Raw genomic sequence first — 15,760 nt, 5'->3', positions numbered from 1 at the left:
TCAGAATAATCTTGTCAGGGCTGCAGAAAAAGCCTCTTCTCGTAGCAAATCACACTAAGCATAGAAAAGGGACTTTGAATTGATGGTCATATCCTAGTTCGCAAAAACTTCTTTTTTTTTTTTTTTTTAGAGTTGTTTTGCTTTTAGCAGCAGCTATCAGGATGGTGCTGAGTTAGAAGCTAGAACTTTGCAGAAGCTGTGTGTAACTCTGGGAGACTTTAGTCTTAATAAGCTAACTATGGGTATGGAAGGAGACACCAAGCTGCCTTTGTCACCACTGGATGCAAAATTCCAAGGTCAAAAGAAGTCATTTTGTCATCCAGATGTATCCCCCAGGGAAAAAAGCTTCAGACTCCCTTGCAAAAGAGCCTTGGTGTGATTTGTCAGTGTTCCTAAGTAATTGTAAAGGGAAAAAACTTTAGTTCCAATCCATGTATTGAACCCTTCCAATATAGGTAACTAATTCTGTAGCTTCCTGTAGCTAATTCACAATTTGAAATCGACATATAAACTGTTTCCTGATTGCATTAATTTTCAGGCAAACCACGTTAATTGGATACTATGATTGCCCTTCTGTGCCTTTTTTCTCCTTCAGAACGTTAATGTGGATGCAAGTACAAACACTATTCCATCTGGAATTCCTCGGGAGCCATTGTTGCCAGTCTCTTCTACATTGCCCAGGACGTTTGAAAGGTCTCCTTCGCCAACCCAGTCTTCTGAGTAAGAACTTAATTGCACATCTGTAATTATTCTACTCTGTCATGTTTGCATTTGCTGTGATCAGAATGCAAGATGGAACACTGTAAATAGCTTTTAAAATATTGATGAAAGTAATTTTTTGTACTTGTAGTAAAGGCAATGAAACTTAATTTCTGAACATCATATGATAGTATTATAATAGTGATCCAGACAGTCATTCAACAGACAAACGTTTAGTGTTGTATTTATGTTTAGTGTTGTATTTTAGCCTTAGCAAGTATTAAAAAATTACTGAGTACCTACTTCACTGTCTTGTATTTAGATAGCTTTGAAGCATGGGCAGTATCATTGTCCACACAGTAAAGAACTGTAGAACAGTTTGGGTTAGAAGTGACCTTAAAGATTGCCTAATTCCAACCCCGTCAAGGGCAGGGACTCCTCCTGCTAGACCAGGTTACCCAGAGCCCCATCCAGCCTGGGCTTGAGTACCTCCAGGGATGGGGCATCCATAGCTCCTTTGGGCAGCCTGTGCCAGCGCCTCACCACCCTTGGAGTGAGGAATTTCTTCCCAATATCTAATTTAAATCTCCCCTCCTTTTAGTTTAAAGCCATTATCCCCTGTCCTTGTCACTACACCCCCCAATAATGAGTCCCTCCCCAGCTTTCCTGAATGCCCCTTTAGGTACTGGAAGGCTGCTGTAAGGTCTCCCTGAACACCCTCAACTCCCTCAGTTTGTCTTCATAGGAGAAAAAGGAGTAACATAACTGACTATCAAAAGCTATCAGAATGTCACAAATACTAGGTCATGTCAGATTCCACACTAACATTTGTTTGATAGTGTTTTTTAAATGCAATGCTAGTCATAGCTACAATTTGCCTGGCACGCTATAACTTCACAGTCATACTCAGACAGTTTCAGAGCCATTACTAGATCAATCACTTATCCTGATGTTTCAGTTCTCGTGAGACTTTTTTCCTGCTGGATGCTTTACAGGGACTCCAAGGTTGTGGATAAACAGCAGAGAGAGACACAGAGTGCAGAAAGGCTTTCTTCTTCCACACTCAGTACTGCATGTAAATCGGTACAAGTCAACGGGGCTGCCACGGTAAGTGCCCTCACTACTTCACTTTCTCCTAATGATTCATTTTGGTGTATTTAACAGAATATCGCTTCTGTTGCTCTCCAATGCTGCTTGATCATGTGATGTGCAATTAACAGTTCAAAAATATTCAAGATTAACTTCCACTGAATGATAGCGCTACCTGAATTGTTGTTTTACTTGGTAGTTGCCTTGAGGTAGAAGTATTAATCTGTATGTTGATACCTAAACTGGAGTGTTCGTGCTGTTTCAGTTGTTCTAGTGTTTACCTGAATTCGAAGTATTTTCTCTGTCACAGTATCCCATTCTTCTGGAATAGTGTTCTGCATTTTCCCTTGTCTTGCACCTTTTCTGTACCACTTCTGTAAACTTCATATTGAAACTCTCACATGCATGTTTAAGCACGGCAGTTGCTTGTCACAAAAGGTTTTACCTTTTTTGTTCATTAAAGTAAATGATTTTTGCTCAGGATGCTTTAACTCTGCTGTCCTGTTTGCTGTTGATTTCCCAGGAACTGCGAAAACCTAGTTATGCAGAAATTTGCCAGAGAACAACTAAGGATCCTCCTACATTGCAACCCCAGAAAGAACAGAAGCCAAACACTGTAGCATGTGGGAAAGAAGAAAAAAAGCCCACAGAAACAATAGAGAAAAACAGAGAACCTCCTCCTGCGAAGTCACATCCTGGACAACCCAAAGACCAGAGGAGACAGTCAGGACGCAGATCGTCCCCTCCAGCTGTTGTTGGCAAACGTTTAAATAAAGAACAGAACACCCCTCCTAAATCTCCTCAGTGATGAAACTAACAACTGGGAGGGATTCAAAAAGAGGTCTGCTTCCCACAAATTAAACCCATGTTCCCACTAAGATACCTGAGAATGAGTTGCTGGTTAGGAGCTTGCAGTGATACTAGGCATATAACAATGCCTGCAAGTTATTTTTCTGTGAAATACTTTTTCCCCTCTTGAACAAACATTCTATTTTTTCTGGATATTTCTGGATAGTTGTTCTAAACCTTACCTTTAGGTTGGTGCTTAATTGGAGGTGAAGCTTAGTGTGATTATTTTTTTCAAGATGTAAAATATTTGTCTTAGAAAAAGAATCAACTTTTTATTAAGCCTCTCTGTGGCTGTGTGAGTGCAAGCTCTGTATAGTGAGTTTTTTTCTAAACTGTTAAGCAGAAATGTGCTGCTGCAATATTTTTAATAAACTGGTCTGCAAGTACATATCTAAAGTGTCCAAAAGACTGATAACGGCAGCTAGTGTGTAGAGTGCAAGGAAGTAGATATATTTTACGAGTTAGTATGTGACCTTGAAGATTTTTTTTATTGGGCTGCTGTACTAAATGTCAGCAAATGAACTTGCACTTTTAGGTTAAACGAGTAGTTGTTTCTAGCGTTTTTAAAAATCGAATCTTTTTTTGATGTTTTGCACACAGAGAATGAATCCTACGGAGCACCATAGCAGTCTTTCTAAAATGTTTCCTTTTTTGACTTACTGCAAGCAAGTAACCATCTTCTCACTCCAGAATAAAACTGATATTATAATTTGCAAATACAAAGCACATTGTGAATAGAAAGAATTAAGTCTGTGAGCTTCTATGGTGGTGAAGCTTATTAGTGGATGTTATCAGGAGAAAGCACTGTAGCCTTCTTGTGATAACCTTAGCTTCCCTGTGCTTGTAAGGGAGTTAACTGAGTCAGCGCTGTATGTTCTGGTTACCCCTGTGCTCTGTGTAGACTTTTTTTTTTAAACTCTACCCCAAGTGCTCTTTGAAAGAGTTCATATCTTAGTCAGCCTTGTGTTGACGTCTTCCTGTAACTACAAGCATTGGCATATGGATTTAAATTTTTTGAGCCGTGAGATAATGGTGTTTGTTTTGTGTGGTGGAGGAAGAGATCCCTGATATTTACCTCTGGGATGAGGTTTCTCACACTTACTTTAGAAGTGATGCGCTTTCTGAAGGACAAGGATGCACTAAATTAGCAAGTTTCTAATAAAGTTGAATATAAATTATTTTTGTTTTAAAATGCCTAAAGCTTTTCTTTAAGTGTTTAAACTGCAGGAAGTTCAGACTAAACTCATTCCTGCTGACTATGACAGTACAGTTTATTCCACAAAAATGTTTATTTAAACAACTGATTTTTTTAAAGAATTATTTCCATCCAATATTTAAAGACTTGAATTTTATTTAAACTTGAAAATGACTTTGCCTTAACTTTTGTACAAGACAGCTTAGAGTTAATGAGGTCTGACCCCATTGAGGGTTAGCAAGAGTGGAATACAGAATTACTCAGTTACAGTATGTATCTATTGTCACTGGTCTTACTGGGTAAACATACTGTAGTACAGGAACTAGCAGCAGTTTTTGTAATATACCTTAAAGATCTTAAACAGTTGATCTTTTTCAGATTGTTGAAAAATCTGTAAATGCAAATAGTCAATACTGTATTAAATATGTGCACTTGGAAGTGTGTGCTTTGCTTGTACAGTTGTAAATAATCAGAACATATAAAAAGGTACCCTAAAGAAAAAAATCTGATAAAAATTATTGATATTATAAATGTTGCTGTTGAGCTGGATGTAGATAAACTAAATGTTGTGGTTTGAATATTACTTTAATTTGTTGTTTTTTCTTTTTCTTATTTTATTCTGGTGTGCTGAACTGACTCTGCCTCTTCACTGCAAAAGGGAAACGGAACGAAAAGTCTTATTTGAAAGCCCTCAAATGTTTTCCTAAATCCCTCTTAAAAAACAAGTGATTTAACCAATTCCAAAGTTTTCTGCAATGTAAATATTGAATTTTAGCAGTCAAACTGTAATTTTAAGTCGTTAATAAAATCAAATTTAATTGGAAAAATCTTTAGACTGCTAAGAAAATATACACTGAAGCTTATTTGTCTGCTTTCGAGAGTATCAGTGCTTTCCTAAGTATGATTCATAGAACTGTAAAGTAACTGTAGAAGTTAACTCCTGATAAATTTCCTATTAAAAGCATCAATCGGTAACTAGTTGACCTTCTAAATCCAGCCTGTTGTATGCTGCAGAATTGGTTAAAACAGGGCATGCTGGAATCCGCTGATTTTTCTCGTTTAAAAAGCGCACTTTGTGAATGCTGTGGGAGGAGATAGGACTCTGACAACATCACCAAAACTGCTCAGCCAGTTCTGTCATTGGATTTTAACATGCTTATCCTTTCCCCGGTGGCAGTGAAAGTGGTAGCTAGATTTGTGTATGGTTTAGGCCGGCTGTATGGTTCATTTTGTTTGTCTGCTGAAAGTGAAAGGCTTACCAGCTGCAAACAATCACAAGTGGTTACTTACGGCGACTGTGTACAGCTAGTCATAATGCTCAACTGGTACATAAGGTAATATATTGAGACCAGCAGGATGTGTTGTGCTGTTCTGATGTATTCTGCTGCCATTTGTGCTAGGTCAATACACTGTAATTACTGCTTACCCAGCAACAGTCTGTTGCATCGAAAGTTTAAATCTTCCTCTGATGTGGTTTTTATAGCTTTTTTTAAAAGAAAAAAAAAAAGGTGACACGCCAAATAGCTGTGTAATGTACAACTTATCCTTACTGCATTTTACTTGGAGATTTTTTTTCCACTCGATGACAAAATGGAGCTTTCGGAGTAGAGTTGTGAAGTTGCATGCAGACTGTTGCTACGATACATGGAGATAATAAAATGTGGCTTTTAAAATGAAAAACCTCCCCAAAGCAGTAGCTGAGTTAAAGGTTCAGGGATACAGTAATTAAAATTGGCATTCTATCTTGTGGGATTGTGTGGTGATGCTCTTCATTTTGCAAACAAGCTAAAACGGGATCTGAGACTCTTCTTCCAGGAATTTAAAAAAAAAAAAAAAAAAGTTGCTTTTTAAACTTTGTGTAATCTTGTTTCAGATCAGTCCCCCACCACGACATTTGTCACTTGCCACGTGGAAACGTATGAACGGTGGCAATTTTCTTCGGTTGCTGCTTTATCCTCTTAAAGACTTCAGCAGTTGGCACAGAAAGGCCCTTGTTTGAGCGTGGTGCAGTGTATCTCAAGCAACAGCTGACTGTAATGGTGCATACCTATCTCTGTATCTCCTTCAGCTAGCTACAGTTAGGGATTTTTATGTGCTTTGTAACCTATTACACTAATAGCAGCAGACAATCGAAGATTTCTAAGGAGACCTAACAGCTGCCAATTCATGAAATAGAAGTGTAATATGGAAGCCTTCTTGAGGGTTTTTGTTTTTGTTCTTCTTCCATTAAGACTGGAATCAAGCTTACATGTAAACTATCAGTAATTTAAGTTTCCTTTTGTGTCATAAAATGTAAAACTGTCTAATTTGAAAAAAAAAATATGTAGGTTATGAAAAATAAAGATTTAGGCACTGTTGAATTCCTGATTTTTTTAATTAAACCTTTCTTCAGCAGTATTTTATTACCTTTTGTCTTTTGCTCCCATTTTTGGAAATTCTTTATTTCTAATTTTGGGAAAAAAAAAATTTCTTTCTTTCCTGTTCAGCACAGCTGCTGTAACCATCACCTAGGGCTATGTAGCAGCAGGAGCAAATAATATCACTGGTGGAGGCAGCAATATCTCTCTTAGTTAACTGTGATTAACTTGAGGGTGGGAATAAAGGGGTGGGAGCTAACATGAAGCTTTGATTACAAGGGGTTCTTGTCTTTATTAATGCTTTCCTCAGAGTCTGTCAACGTACATGATCGCTGGCACATTGGGCACTGTGGGCTTATGAATGACAGCAAACCTTGGTGTGTCAGCTAAACGCTAGGTTTGGTCCTCGTGTGGACCACGTTGAAGATGACCAATTTTAATGCCACAATAGGGGAACTTAGTCCCCTATTACCTAACGTGTAGAAATGCACAAACTCATCAGCGTTGTGGCCACAGTATTGATGTAGTTCCTCAGGGCCCTCCCTGCTTGGGGGAAATCAGGGATTGATTTACTCACAACAGAACTGGGCAGTGTCCCATTCATGCGAGTTTCCCCCAGTATGAAGTGACACATGACAGCTGCCCCCATGTTGATGCTGAAGAAACAGTTTATTTTCCTACAGGGCATGAGGAGAAATAGCAGCTGGGGAAGATTAAATGCAATTGAGTATCCAGACTGTATTTACTGTCACAGAAACCTCTTGTATTTTGATCCTGGGGCTTCTTTAAAATGCCATAAAATGTTTTCTCTACACTTTCTAATGTGCTTTTACTTCTCAAAATCCTGGAAACCTCTTGGTCTACCTGCTTTTATGGCCTGGCTTTATGGGTGTAACGGCTTGAGTCAGGGAAGTGATTTCAACTAAAAGTTAGCTGGTGGAAGTAATGTTACCTGCTTATCTCTGTGTTTGGAGGGAGCTGTACGGTGGGGTAGAGCCCTGATGCCAGCCGGTCATGGTAGCTGAGTTGTTGCCTCATGAAACTTAAAACGTGGCTACACATCTTTCACCTAATTCAGTGATCGACATAAGTTGATCAAACCAATTCTGGGTGGAATGCTAATAGCAAACTATTATGCTAAATAAGCACAAGAAACGCCACTGCTGTCGAAAGGCTGGCTTACCCGTGCCTAGCAGCATCCTCCTCTTGTTGATTGCCTTCATGTCATCAGCACACTGCCTGTCTGAAAACTACCAGAGAAAACTTTCCCAGAATGTGTCAGGTTGCCGTACAGTCAGCAGAATGGAGGAAGGGGCAGGGGTGGGCGGTCGGCACCCTGATGAGAAAGGTAAGGTGTTTTGGCAGTCCAAACTGGAAATTTGTACAATTAACTTATGACAAGCACAGGGCAAAAGGCTCTGGCATAAACACAGCCTTGCTTGTGGGTGTTGTGTCACCTTACCTTAGGTGGATGTGGCTCAATTTGGTGAAGCAGCTCGGTCATTCTTGAGCCTTGTTGTCATAATGGGGAGAAGACAGACAAAAGGGTCCAGTTCTTGCCTTAGCCTTAATGGCTATTCTTATATATACACCGTAAATATGCAAAATCTGAAGTCTGTTTCATGATGGCAGTCTTACCACAAATCCCTGTTGTCTTGCCACAACAGCCTGGAGTAGTTAATTTTTCACAGAACAGTGGGGGGTGTGTGCTGGGGCAAGAGGGGCTCAGACAAAATCACCCCCCTAATTTCTCCTAAATTCGCATCAGTTTGAAGAGCAAATTGTTTTGTGTGCTTGCGTTAGGCACGTACAGCGTGGAAGCCATTCTGCGGTTTGATGGCTTTACGTCCCGCTAGCTGCTGGCAGGCAGAGCTGTAAATCTACCCTGGCTAAGGGTGCTCTGAGGAAGGAGGGATGAATGGCTGAATATAACGTTGTAAAATACCCTGAAGCTGGAAAGACCTCTGAAATCCACCTGCCAAGGTGGAATTACTGGTACCTAATAAAACGTCTCCCAGATCTCTTCCTACACCAGAGCTACACGTAGTGAGATGTCAGCCCGGGCACAATGGTGCTATTGGGTTCTCCAGGCCTGGCCTACCTTCTCGTCTCATTCCCAAGGCTGGGAGCATTTCCAGTAACTGCAGGTGTGTAGTTTGCAACACGCATGAGAAACTGCTCTTGCTTTTTGCCTCTGACTTCCTTAAAATGTGGGCATGCAGCTCGTGTGCAGAGTGGGCTCTGTGCCCTGCAGGGGACTGCAGCCCCCACCAGCCACTTCCCACCCTCTTAGCATATTCTCTTCCTTTCTAGAGGTTCAGTGTTGTCATTCTTCAGAGCTGCATCGCTTCTGGAAGGTGACAACTGTTGATCAAAGCTCCTAAATCCACCTATATTCAAAAATGTGGTAGGCTCAGCATCTTGAAACATATAAATTAGCTGGATTTTCCCCCCCTCACATGTTAAAGCAAATCCACTCAGAGGAGGATTATCTTGATATATTTCCGTTCTTAGGCTCTGAATTCCCAGGCTAATGTATATAATAAATACAAAAAAGTATGCTCTGTCCTTGAATATTTATACCTGTTTCTGGTTTTATGGTACCTGTCTGGTATTTAAGTTTTTCATTTCTGCCAGAACCCTTACTGCCTACATATTGGCAAACGCCAGCTACAACTTGTCTCACGTGGCTCGTGGTGGTGCTGGGAGCAGCTTCCTTCCTTGAAGCTATGGCAAGGGAGAAGTACTGGAGAGACCTGTCGAGCAAGCACTGAAGTGACCAATTTGCTCAAGGGATCCGACTGCTTGGACTGGCATTCAACTTCCTCCTTGGTAGCAAATCTTGTTTTAAATAAGCTCTTGTATTTTACTTTTTGTTTGAATTAGCTCTTGTTGTGTAGACCTAAGCACAACAGTGCCGAGGAAGCTCTGCTGCCATCCTGCATGCACACCTCCATCCCCACCTAGAAAATCTGAAGGTAGTAGCAGTGGACGGGATGTATGGCAGCTGGGTGCCAGGTTGGATGTACACTGAAAAATCAAACAAGCAAGGTGCTCTCTGAGACTGGTTTTTAGTTCTGACATGGAAAAGGAGATACTGCTATCAAAATTGGCTCCAGCCTGGGAAGGTAGCAGGGGGACTGCAGGGGTGGCCTCTCTGAGCAGAGCCCAGCAGCTGCCCCATGTCAGATCAGAGGCAGCTCCAGCAGGCTCCAAAGGGACCTGACACTGGCCAGGGTTGAGCCACAAGTGATGCTGTTTGCAGCTCTGTGAGAGCAGATTTAAGAAAGGGGGAAAAAAAAAACCTGCAGCTGGGAGAGTGAAGAGTGAGAGCCAGCCCTGCAGCCCCCTGGTGAGTGCAGCAGGAGGGCAGGAGGTGCTCCAGGCATGCAGCAGCAGTTCCCCTGAGGCCTGTGGAGAGGCCCCTGGTGGAGCAGGCTGTCCCCCTGCACCCATGGGTCCCACATGAAGCAGATCTCCACGCTGCAGCCCCCCATGGGTGGAGGAGCCCCCGGTGGAGCAGGTGGATGTGGCCTGGAGGAGGCTGCAGTCCATGGAGAGCCCCCGCAGGAGCAGGCCCCGGGCTGGAGCTACAGCCCGTGGAGAGGAGCCCACGCAGGAGCAGGGAGGGTGGGGGGAGCTGCCACCTGTGGGGGACCCATGCTGGAGCAGTTTGCTGCTGGGGGATGGACACCGTGGGACGGAGCCGTGTGGGAGCAGTGCTTGAAGAGCTGCTGCCTGTGGGCAGCCCCCGCAGGCTCAGTTTTGGAAGGACGGCATCCATGGGAGGGACCCCATGGGGAGCAGGGACATAGAGGGGCCATGAGGGAGCAGCAGGGATGAAGCTTCAGGGATTGACCACAGCCCCATTCCCCTGCACTGCTCAGGGGGAGGAGGGAGAAGAGGGTGGGGGTGACGGGTTGGGGGGAGATATATTTGGCTTTTAATTCTCACTACTCTGGTCTGCTAGTGATAGGCAATAAATTATGTTACTCTCCCTTATTCTGAGTCTGTTTTGCCTGTGACAATAACAGGTGTGCAATCTCCCTGTCCTTACCTAACCCGTGAGCTCTTTTCATCATGTTTTCTCCCCCTGCCCTTCTGAGGAGGAGGAGCAAGATCATGGCTGTGCTGTGCTGAGTGACCTACTGGTGTGAAGCCACCTTCCGCTGCTTGGCAGCATTGCCAGGGATATCTCAATGTTTTCTGACTTTATTCCATATCTGTAAGAACTCCACTCGAAGGAGATTGGATAGATTGATAGTGTGAGAAACTGTAAAAGTAGTTTATATTAAAAATAACTAACAGTAATAGTCAGCGTCTCTTTGCACTGGGAAGGCAGCTTGCAGGTCCCTTCTGCTGCTTGCCCATCACCATTGCCACAGCACCTGGGCTTCTGCCTTTCTCATAGCGTGTCAGGACCTTGCTCCATGGCAGTGATGTGCACTGTAATCCTTTTTGCTGCCCTCATGCTCCTGGGTAGCAGTGTTGTACACAGGAAAGCCAGGCGCTGAGGGCTGGAGTGGCCAAAGGTTCGAAGTGAGGATGGGAAGGTCAGACCCGAACCTGGCTGATGCCTGCAAACTTTATTTCATGGAGCTGTGTCCAGTGACAACTACTATAGCCAAAATGATGGTTCAAAAATAAATTCGAGGTATCAACTAGTAAAGAGAAACAAAGCAGAGTGCAGGGAAAATCATGAGTTTTGCACCAGGAAAGGAAGGGCAGGCTTAGCAAGGCAAGTCGCGTGCTCTGTGGACACGTGTGGCTTCAACATTTCTCTGAGCAGTATGAATAGTTCTGTTGGTTTCCTCTGCTCATTAGTGGCCTTCCATCCCTTATGCACAGCTGCCAAGTTGGCCTCAGCTCAGCATGGGAAAAACTCCCAAGCAAATGACACTAGATTTGCCTTGTAAGCAGTTAAATGGGAGATTGTGTTAGGCTGCTGTCTGCTAATACAGCATAAAAGAGCAAGGAATGTGCATATAATATGCAGAAATTAAGTTATAAACTACTAGGCAATGGTCGCGACTCAGCTTGCAGATGTACATAAATTTAATTGTCTACTTAGTCCGTGGAGGTTGGATCAATAGGCAATGCGTCTGGAGAGCCGTTCATCTGCATCTTGATCGGCTGAAGTTTGATCCTGCATCCTAAACAGCCTGAGAAGCTCTTCAGGCTCCACCAAGACACAAAGACTCTGATACACAGCTTGTATAGACACCTGTGCCTGGACACCTTCATCCATGAATTCAATTGCATCCACAAAAGCAGCTGATATGCTTTATTAATATTAAAATGCGTGGCAAACTTTTTGTTGGCCTGAATGATGGTTAATTGACAGCCTTTGTTTGGAAGTGGCTGCAAATCATAATGTGCTTTTGGATTTGCTATGAAAGCTTTTCCCAGATTCAGATTAAGTAAAAGCTGTAGAATCATAGAATAATTCAGGTCTCAAGGGATCTTGTGAGGTCTTTGGTCCAACATCTTGTTCAAGGCAGGATTGGATGAGGTTTCTCATGGTTTTAAGCAGTTGGCTCTTGAAAACTATCTAAGGACAGAGACTGCACAAACTCTTTTGGGCAACCTGCTCCAGTATTTGATTGCCCTTGTGGGGAAAGAGTTTAGGAAAAAATTCCTTGTGCCTGTTCCCTCTCATCCTCCCTCAGCACTGCTGTACCAGGCCCACCAATCTCCACACAAAGCAAGGGCTCCAGCCCCAACCTCCTCGTCGACCTCTTCTGAACTGGCTCATTTGTAGAGGTTTTTCTCTCACTTTGGGCCCAAACCTGGAGCCAGTACTGTTGTTGCAGTCTACTTGCAATGCAAAGCCCTTTTCCATGCGGACAGTAATTCCAGATGTCCTTTGTCTTTGCATAACTTCAGATTTAAAGTCTTTAGGCCCACTCCTTTCGACAGATCATGTAACGGTTGACAGTGTCACGAGTGAGGCATGGTGACTGCTTACAGCCCTGATCACCTCTCTGCACAGCTGATGAGGACTTATTGATTTTCTTGTGCCCGGTGGCTTAAACGTCTGAAAGCAAGGATTGCCATCTCAGTGTCATAGGAAAAAAACAAGTTTAGAAGGAACTTCAGGAAATGACTGGTCTATTGCCTTGTTCTTGCTCCATCCACACCAAACAGGATATTTAGGATGTTGATTTTGTGATGGAATCTACCTTCCCAAGCAATCTAGTGAAGGACAAACAGTGAAAAGCTGAAGAAAGTCCTGAAGAATTAGCTTTTTTTGTTTGTTTGTTTTTGTTTTTTTGTTTTTTTCTTTTTTTTCTTTTTTTTTCTTTTTTCCCTACAAGGGCTTTGAGGCACTGTACACCCCTATGTGCTGGCAGCGAGCGTGGCCAGCAGCAGAGGGTGGTCGGATGGGCTGGCTGCTCGTGCTGACCTGCTGGCCCTGCCCTTGGCAGAAGGGGGTGCACTTTGGTGAATGTCCATCCCAGCCAGAGCTGGCTGCAGGGAGATGCTTCTCTGACATGGAGGAAAGAGTGTCATTCCCTGCTGGAACTTTAAAATCTGGTTTATAAAAAATAACATGGAAATACTGATGGTTTGCATTTCAACTGCTATTTAATCCAGTAGAAGAGAAGAAACAGAGCTTGTGCAACATGATTTATGATGTCTTCAGTGTTTTGGCACTTATTGCAGCAGGATGTGTTGTAGAAACCAAAGACCGTATCTCTTCAGCCTTAGGAGTGACTTTTAGCCAAGGATGTATCATAGTAAACTAATGCTACTAATGCCTTTTTGACTGCATCTGAGAATACTTTGCTAGATGAAGTTGCTTTCTTGAAGTGTTCTTCTTCAAGGACTAGAAAATTAGCCCTGTCTTATAAATACACTTCCAGTGCATTAAGCCATTGACAAATGCAGCGTAGCCATTCTAAACTAATTTGTCTTAAGTGGGCATCTGATGACTCAATTTATCTGAACTTAGTCATTTGGATGTGGCTCAGGTGCTGTTCAAAAAGAAATCATCTGGACGCCTCGGCTGCTTCTTGCTCTCAGCAGTGGTCTGGGACTGCTCGAAGGAGGACTGAGCTAACTGGGGCGAGCTCCTCGCTGACAGAGACAAAGAGCGCGCATGGGGTCAATTACTGCGCCTTGCCTCTTCCCTGGTGGCAACTCTAAGCCCGGAGATCTGAAGAGAAAGCATTACTCTTTTAGGAGTGTCTCTCAAAAGAAATAGCCACCAGTGTTGCTAAATTAACTGTCTCTCAACCACTCCACTTTGAAGACCATCCATTAAAAATAAATAAATAAATAAAATAAATTGGACTGGCCAGAGCTAGCAAATTTTCCTGCTCTTTGGAGCATACTGATTAAAAATTAAACTGTCACTGTCGATTCTGACCATGAGCACTCTGTTCTTTCCTGAGCGAGAAATCAGTAGAAAAATATTCCTAGGATTCTTCTTTTATATGTTCCAATATTTAAGAGATTTCCAATTACACAAATTTTCTTGGACATAAATCTTGTGGCAGCCTGGCAACCCCGCCAGCTCCCACCCGCTCCCAGCGTTGCTTCTCAATGTACTTCTCCACAGGAGGCCTGAAGTGAACTATCCACAAGATGTCAGCTTCCACTCAGAGAGATGCCAAAGCCATTTGTAGTTCACAATGCAAAAAGTCATTTAAAGGCACTTTAGAGAGAAACCTGCGGTATGTTCTTATGCGCAGATATCTTAATGAACACCATGTTCCACACCGCCTATTGGGGAGGAGACCAAGTCTGTTGTGAAGGCTTTAACCATATTTTAAGAAGAAAGAATCATTTTTTACAAAAGACTGCACAAATACAAAGAAAATTAGTGCTTGCATGAACTGTGTTGAGAAAATATTTCTTTACTATAAGGGTGACAAAGCACTGGCACAGGTTGCCCAGAGAGGTTGTGGAGCCCCCTTCTCTGGAGATGTTCAAACCCTGACGGATGTGATCCTGTGTAACGTGTGCTGGGTGACCCTGTTCGGCAGGGGCGGTTGGACCAGATGATCTCCAGAGGTCCCTTCCAACCTCAACCACTCTGTGATGCTGTGTTTTTAATGTCAGGTCTCGCACCCTTTACTCCAAGGGAGATGTGGTGGGTTGGCCTTGTCTGGCTGCCACGTGCCCACCAAGCTGCCCTCTCACTCCCCCTCCTCAGCAAGATCTGAGCTCCTCGTAGGAGCTCCCAGGCTGAGCTATTGCTGGCACAAAGTAAATCTATGACTATGTCTGCAGGGTGAGGGGATGTTGGTCTTCCCTGTGTCACGGTGGTGATACTGGAGGGCAGGACTTAAACACAGGACACCCAGGAGAGCTAGGACTGGGCAAACGTCCCTGTGTTGTAGCCTGCCACCTGCCTGGGAAGAGAGCACAGCAGGTTTCCATCTGGGTTAAGGTCTTGGGGGTTCATCAGTCTCCTAAGGCTGAGGGATGGTGATCGTGTTTCCAGGTTAGGTGAGGTGAAATGATGGCATTTTGGTGGCTGGGGTAGGCCTGGCTCTGTGCTTAAGCACATATAGCTAAGAGCAGTTTGGGGCCGCCTTAGCCATGGACACTCTGGGCTTGTTAACCTGGGGCTGGATCACACAGTGATCCAATCTAGTGGATTCCAATTCATCTAGGCACGGGAATTGGATCACAAGGTGGCATTCTTCTAGGAACGGGAATTGTTTGGGCTTCCCACAACAGCATTTGGGCGGGCGTACGAAGGAGTTCCTGGTACACCAGCTTGGGTTTGTGCAAGGGCTGGGCTTCAGCAGAGCTCCAGCTCCTGGCCACCTCCCTGAGAAGGTGGTCACCATTACCAGTGGGAATGAAATGTTTAGGACTTTCAATGTCATATTAGATAAAATAATCTTATAATTAAACTCTGCAAGCTTGGAATTCTGTGTCTGTGTGCACTTGTACCTCAGTAATGAATCCCAAGGTTTTACAGGCTTCCCAAAGCTGGTCATTAAGATTTCCAAACCTTCGCTGTTCTCTCTCTGTACGTATTTTCACAGTACACTTTTAATAAGTGCCACTGGAAAAAAAAAATAATAATAAAAGCCAGAAACTTCACTGGTTAGGGCTAATGCAATGAGTGATGAAGGACTCGCTGTGGGAACTGCTGCCTGGTCGGCTGTGGTATTTATTATGCAGCTGATCTAGATCCTGCTGGTTCCTTCTGGCCTTCAGTCTACAAATCTCTGCAGAAACACCCCCTGCCCCGCGCTCTCTCAAGCAGATGGCTAGGCAGATGAAGAGCTGAGATGTGCTACTTCAGCGAGCGCCTTGCTGGTGCCAGAAATTTCAAAACTCAAGCTGGAGGAAGGAAAATGTGCAGGAAAAGTGCAGCAGAACAGGCTGCAACACCCCAGCAAGGAGCTCTGTGCTGGAAGGACGTGCAGGATGGTGACCGGGGTGGGAGTGAGGGCTGCAGAGGGGTAAAATTGACTCTAATTGAAGAAAAAAAAAGAGGAAAGGAAAAGTGTGACCTGAGGTGTGAAGGACTGGGCCGGTCCCTGCCACGCTGGGCACGTTGCTGATCCCTTGCTGACGTGGGCGGCAGGGAGCTGGTACTGTGTCC

The 15,760-nt window shown here is 43.6% G+C and overlaps 1 protein-coding gene across 4 annotated transcripts in view; it reads left to right on the top strand.

Moving 5' to 3' along the window:
* LARP4B (La ribonucleoprotein 4B) overlaps positions 1 to 6,192 on the top strand; it is a gene marked incomplete at its 5' end in the record, with an annotated part of 56,939 nt that extends 50,747 nt beyond the window's left edge. For all 4 annotated transcript variants that reach the window (XM_084510826.1, XM_084510825.1, XM_084510824.1 and 1 more), the window contains 3 exons: positions 596 to 720; positions 1,695 to 1,806; positions 2,312 to 6,192. In XM_084510826.1, coding sequence (XP_084366952.1) covers positions 596 to 720; positions 1,695 to 1,806; positions 2,312 to 2,596 — 522 coding nt within the window. In that variant the 3' untranslated portion in view covers positions 2,597 to 6,192. The remainder of the gene's footprint in view (positions 1 to 595; positions 721 to 1,694; positions 1,807 to 2,311) is intronic.
* Positions 6,193 to 15,760: the final 9,568 nt, after the last annotated feature.

Source organism: Aythya ferina (genome assembly GCF_964211825.1).
Source record: "Aythya ferina genome assembly, chromosome: 2".
Lineage (NCBI taxonomy): Eukaryota > Metazoa > Chordata > Aves > Anseriformes > Anatidae > Aythya > Aythya ferina.
This window is presented reverse-complemented; position numbering and strand designations above follow the sequence as displayed.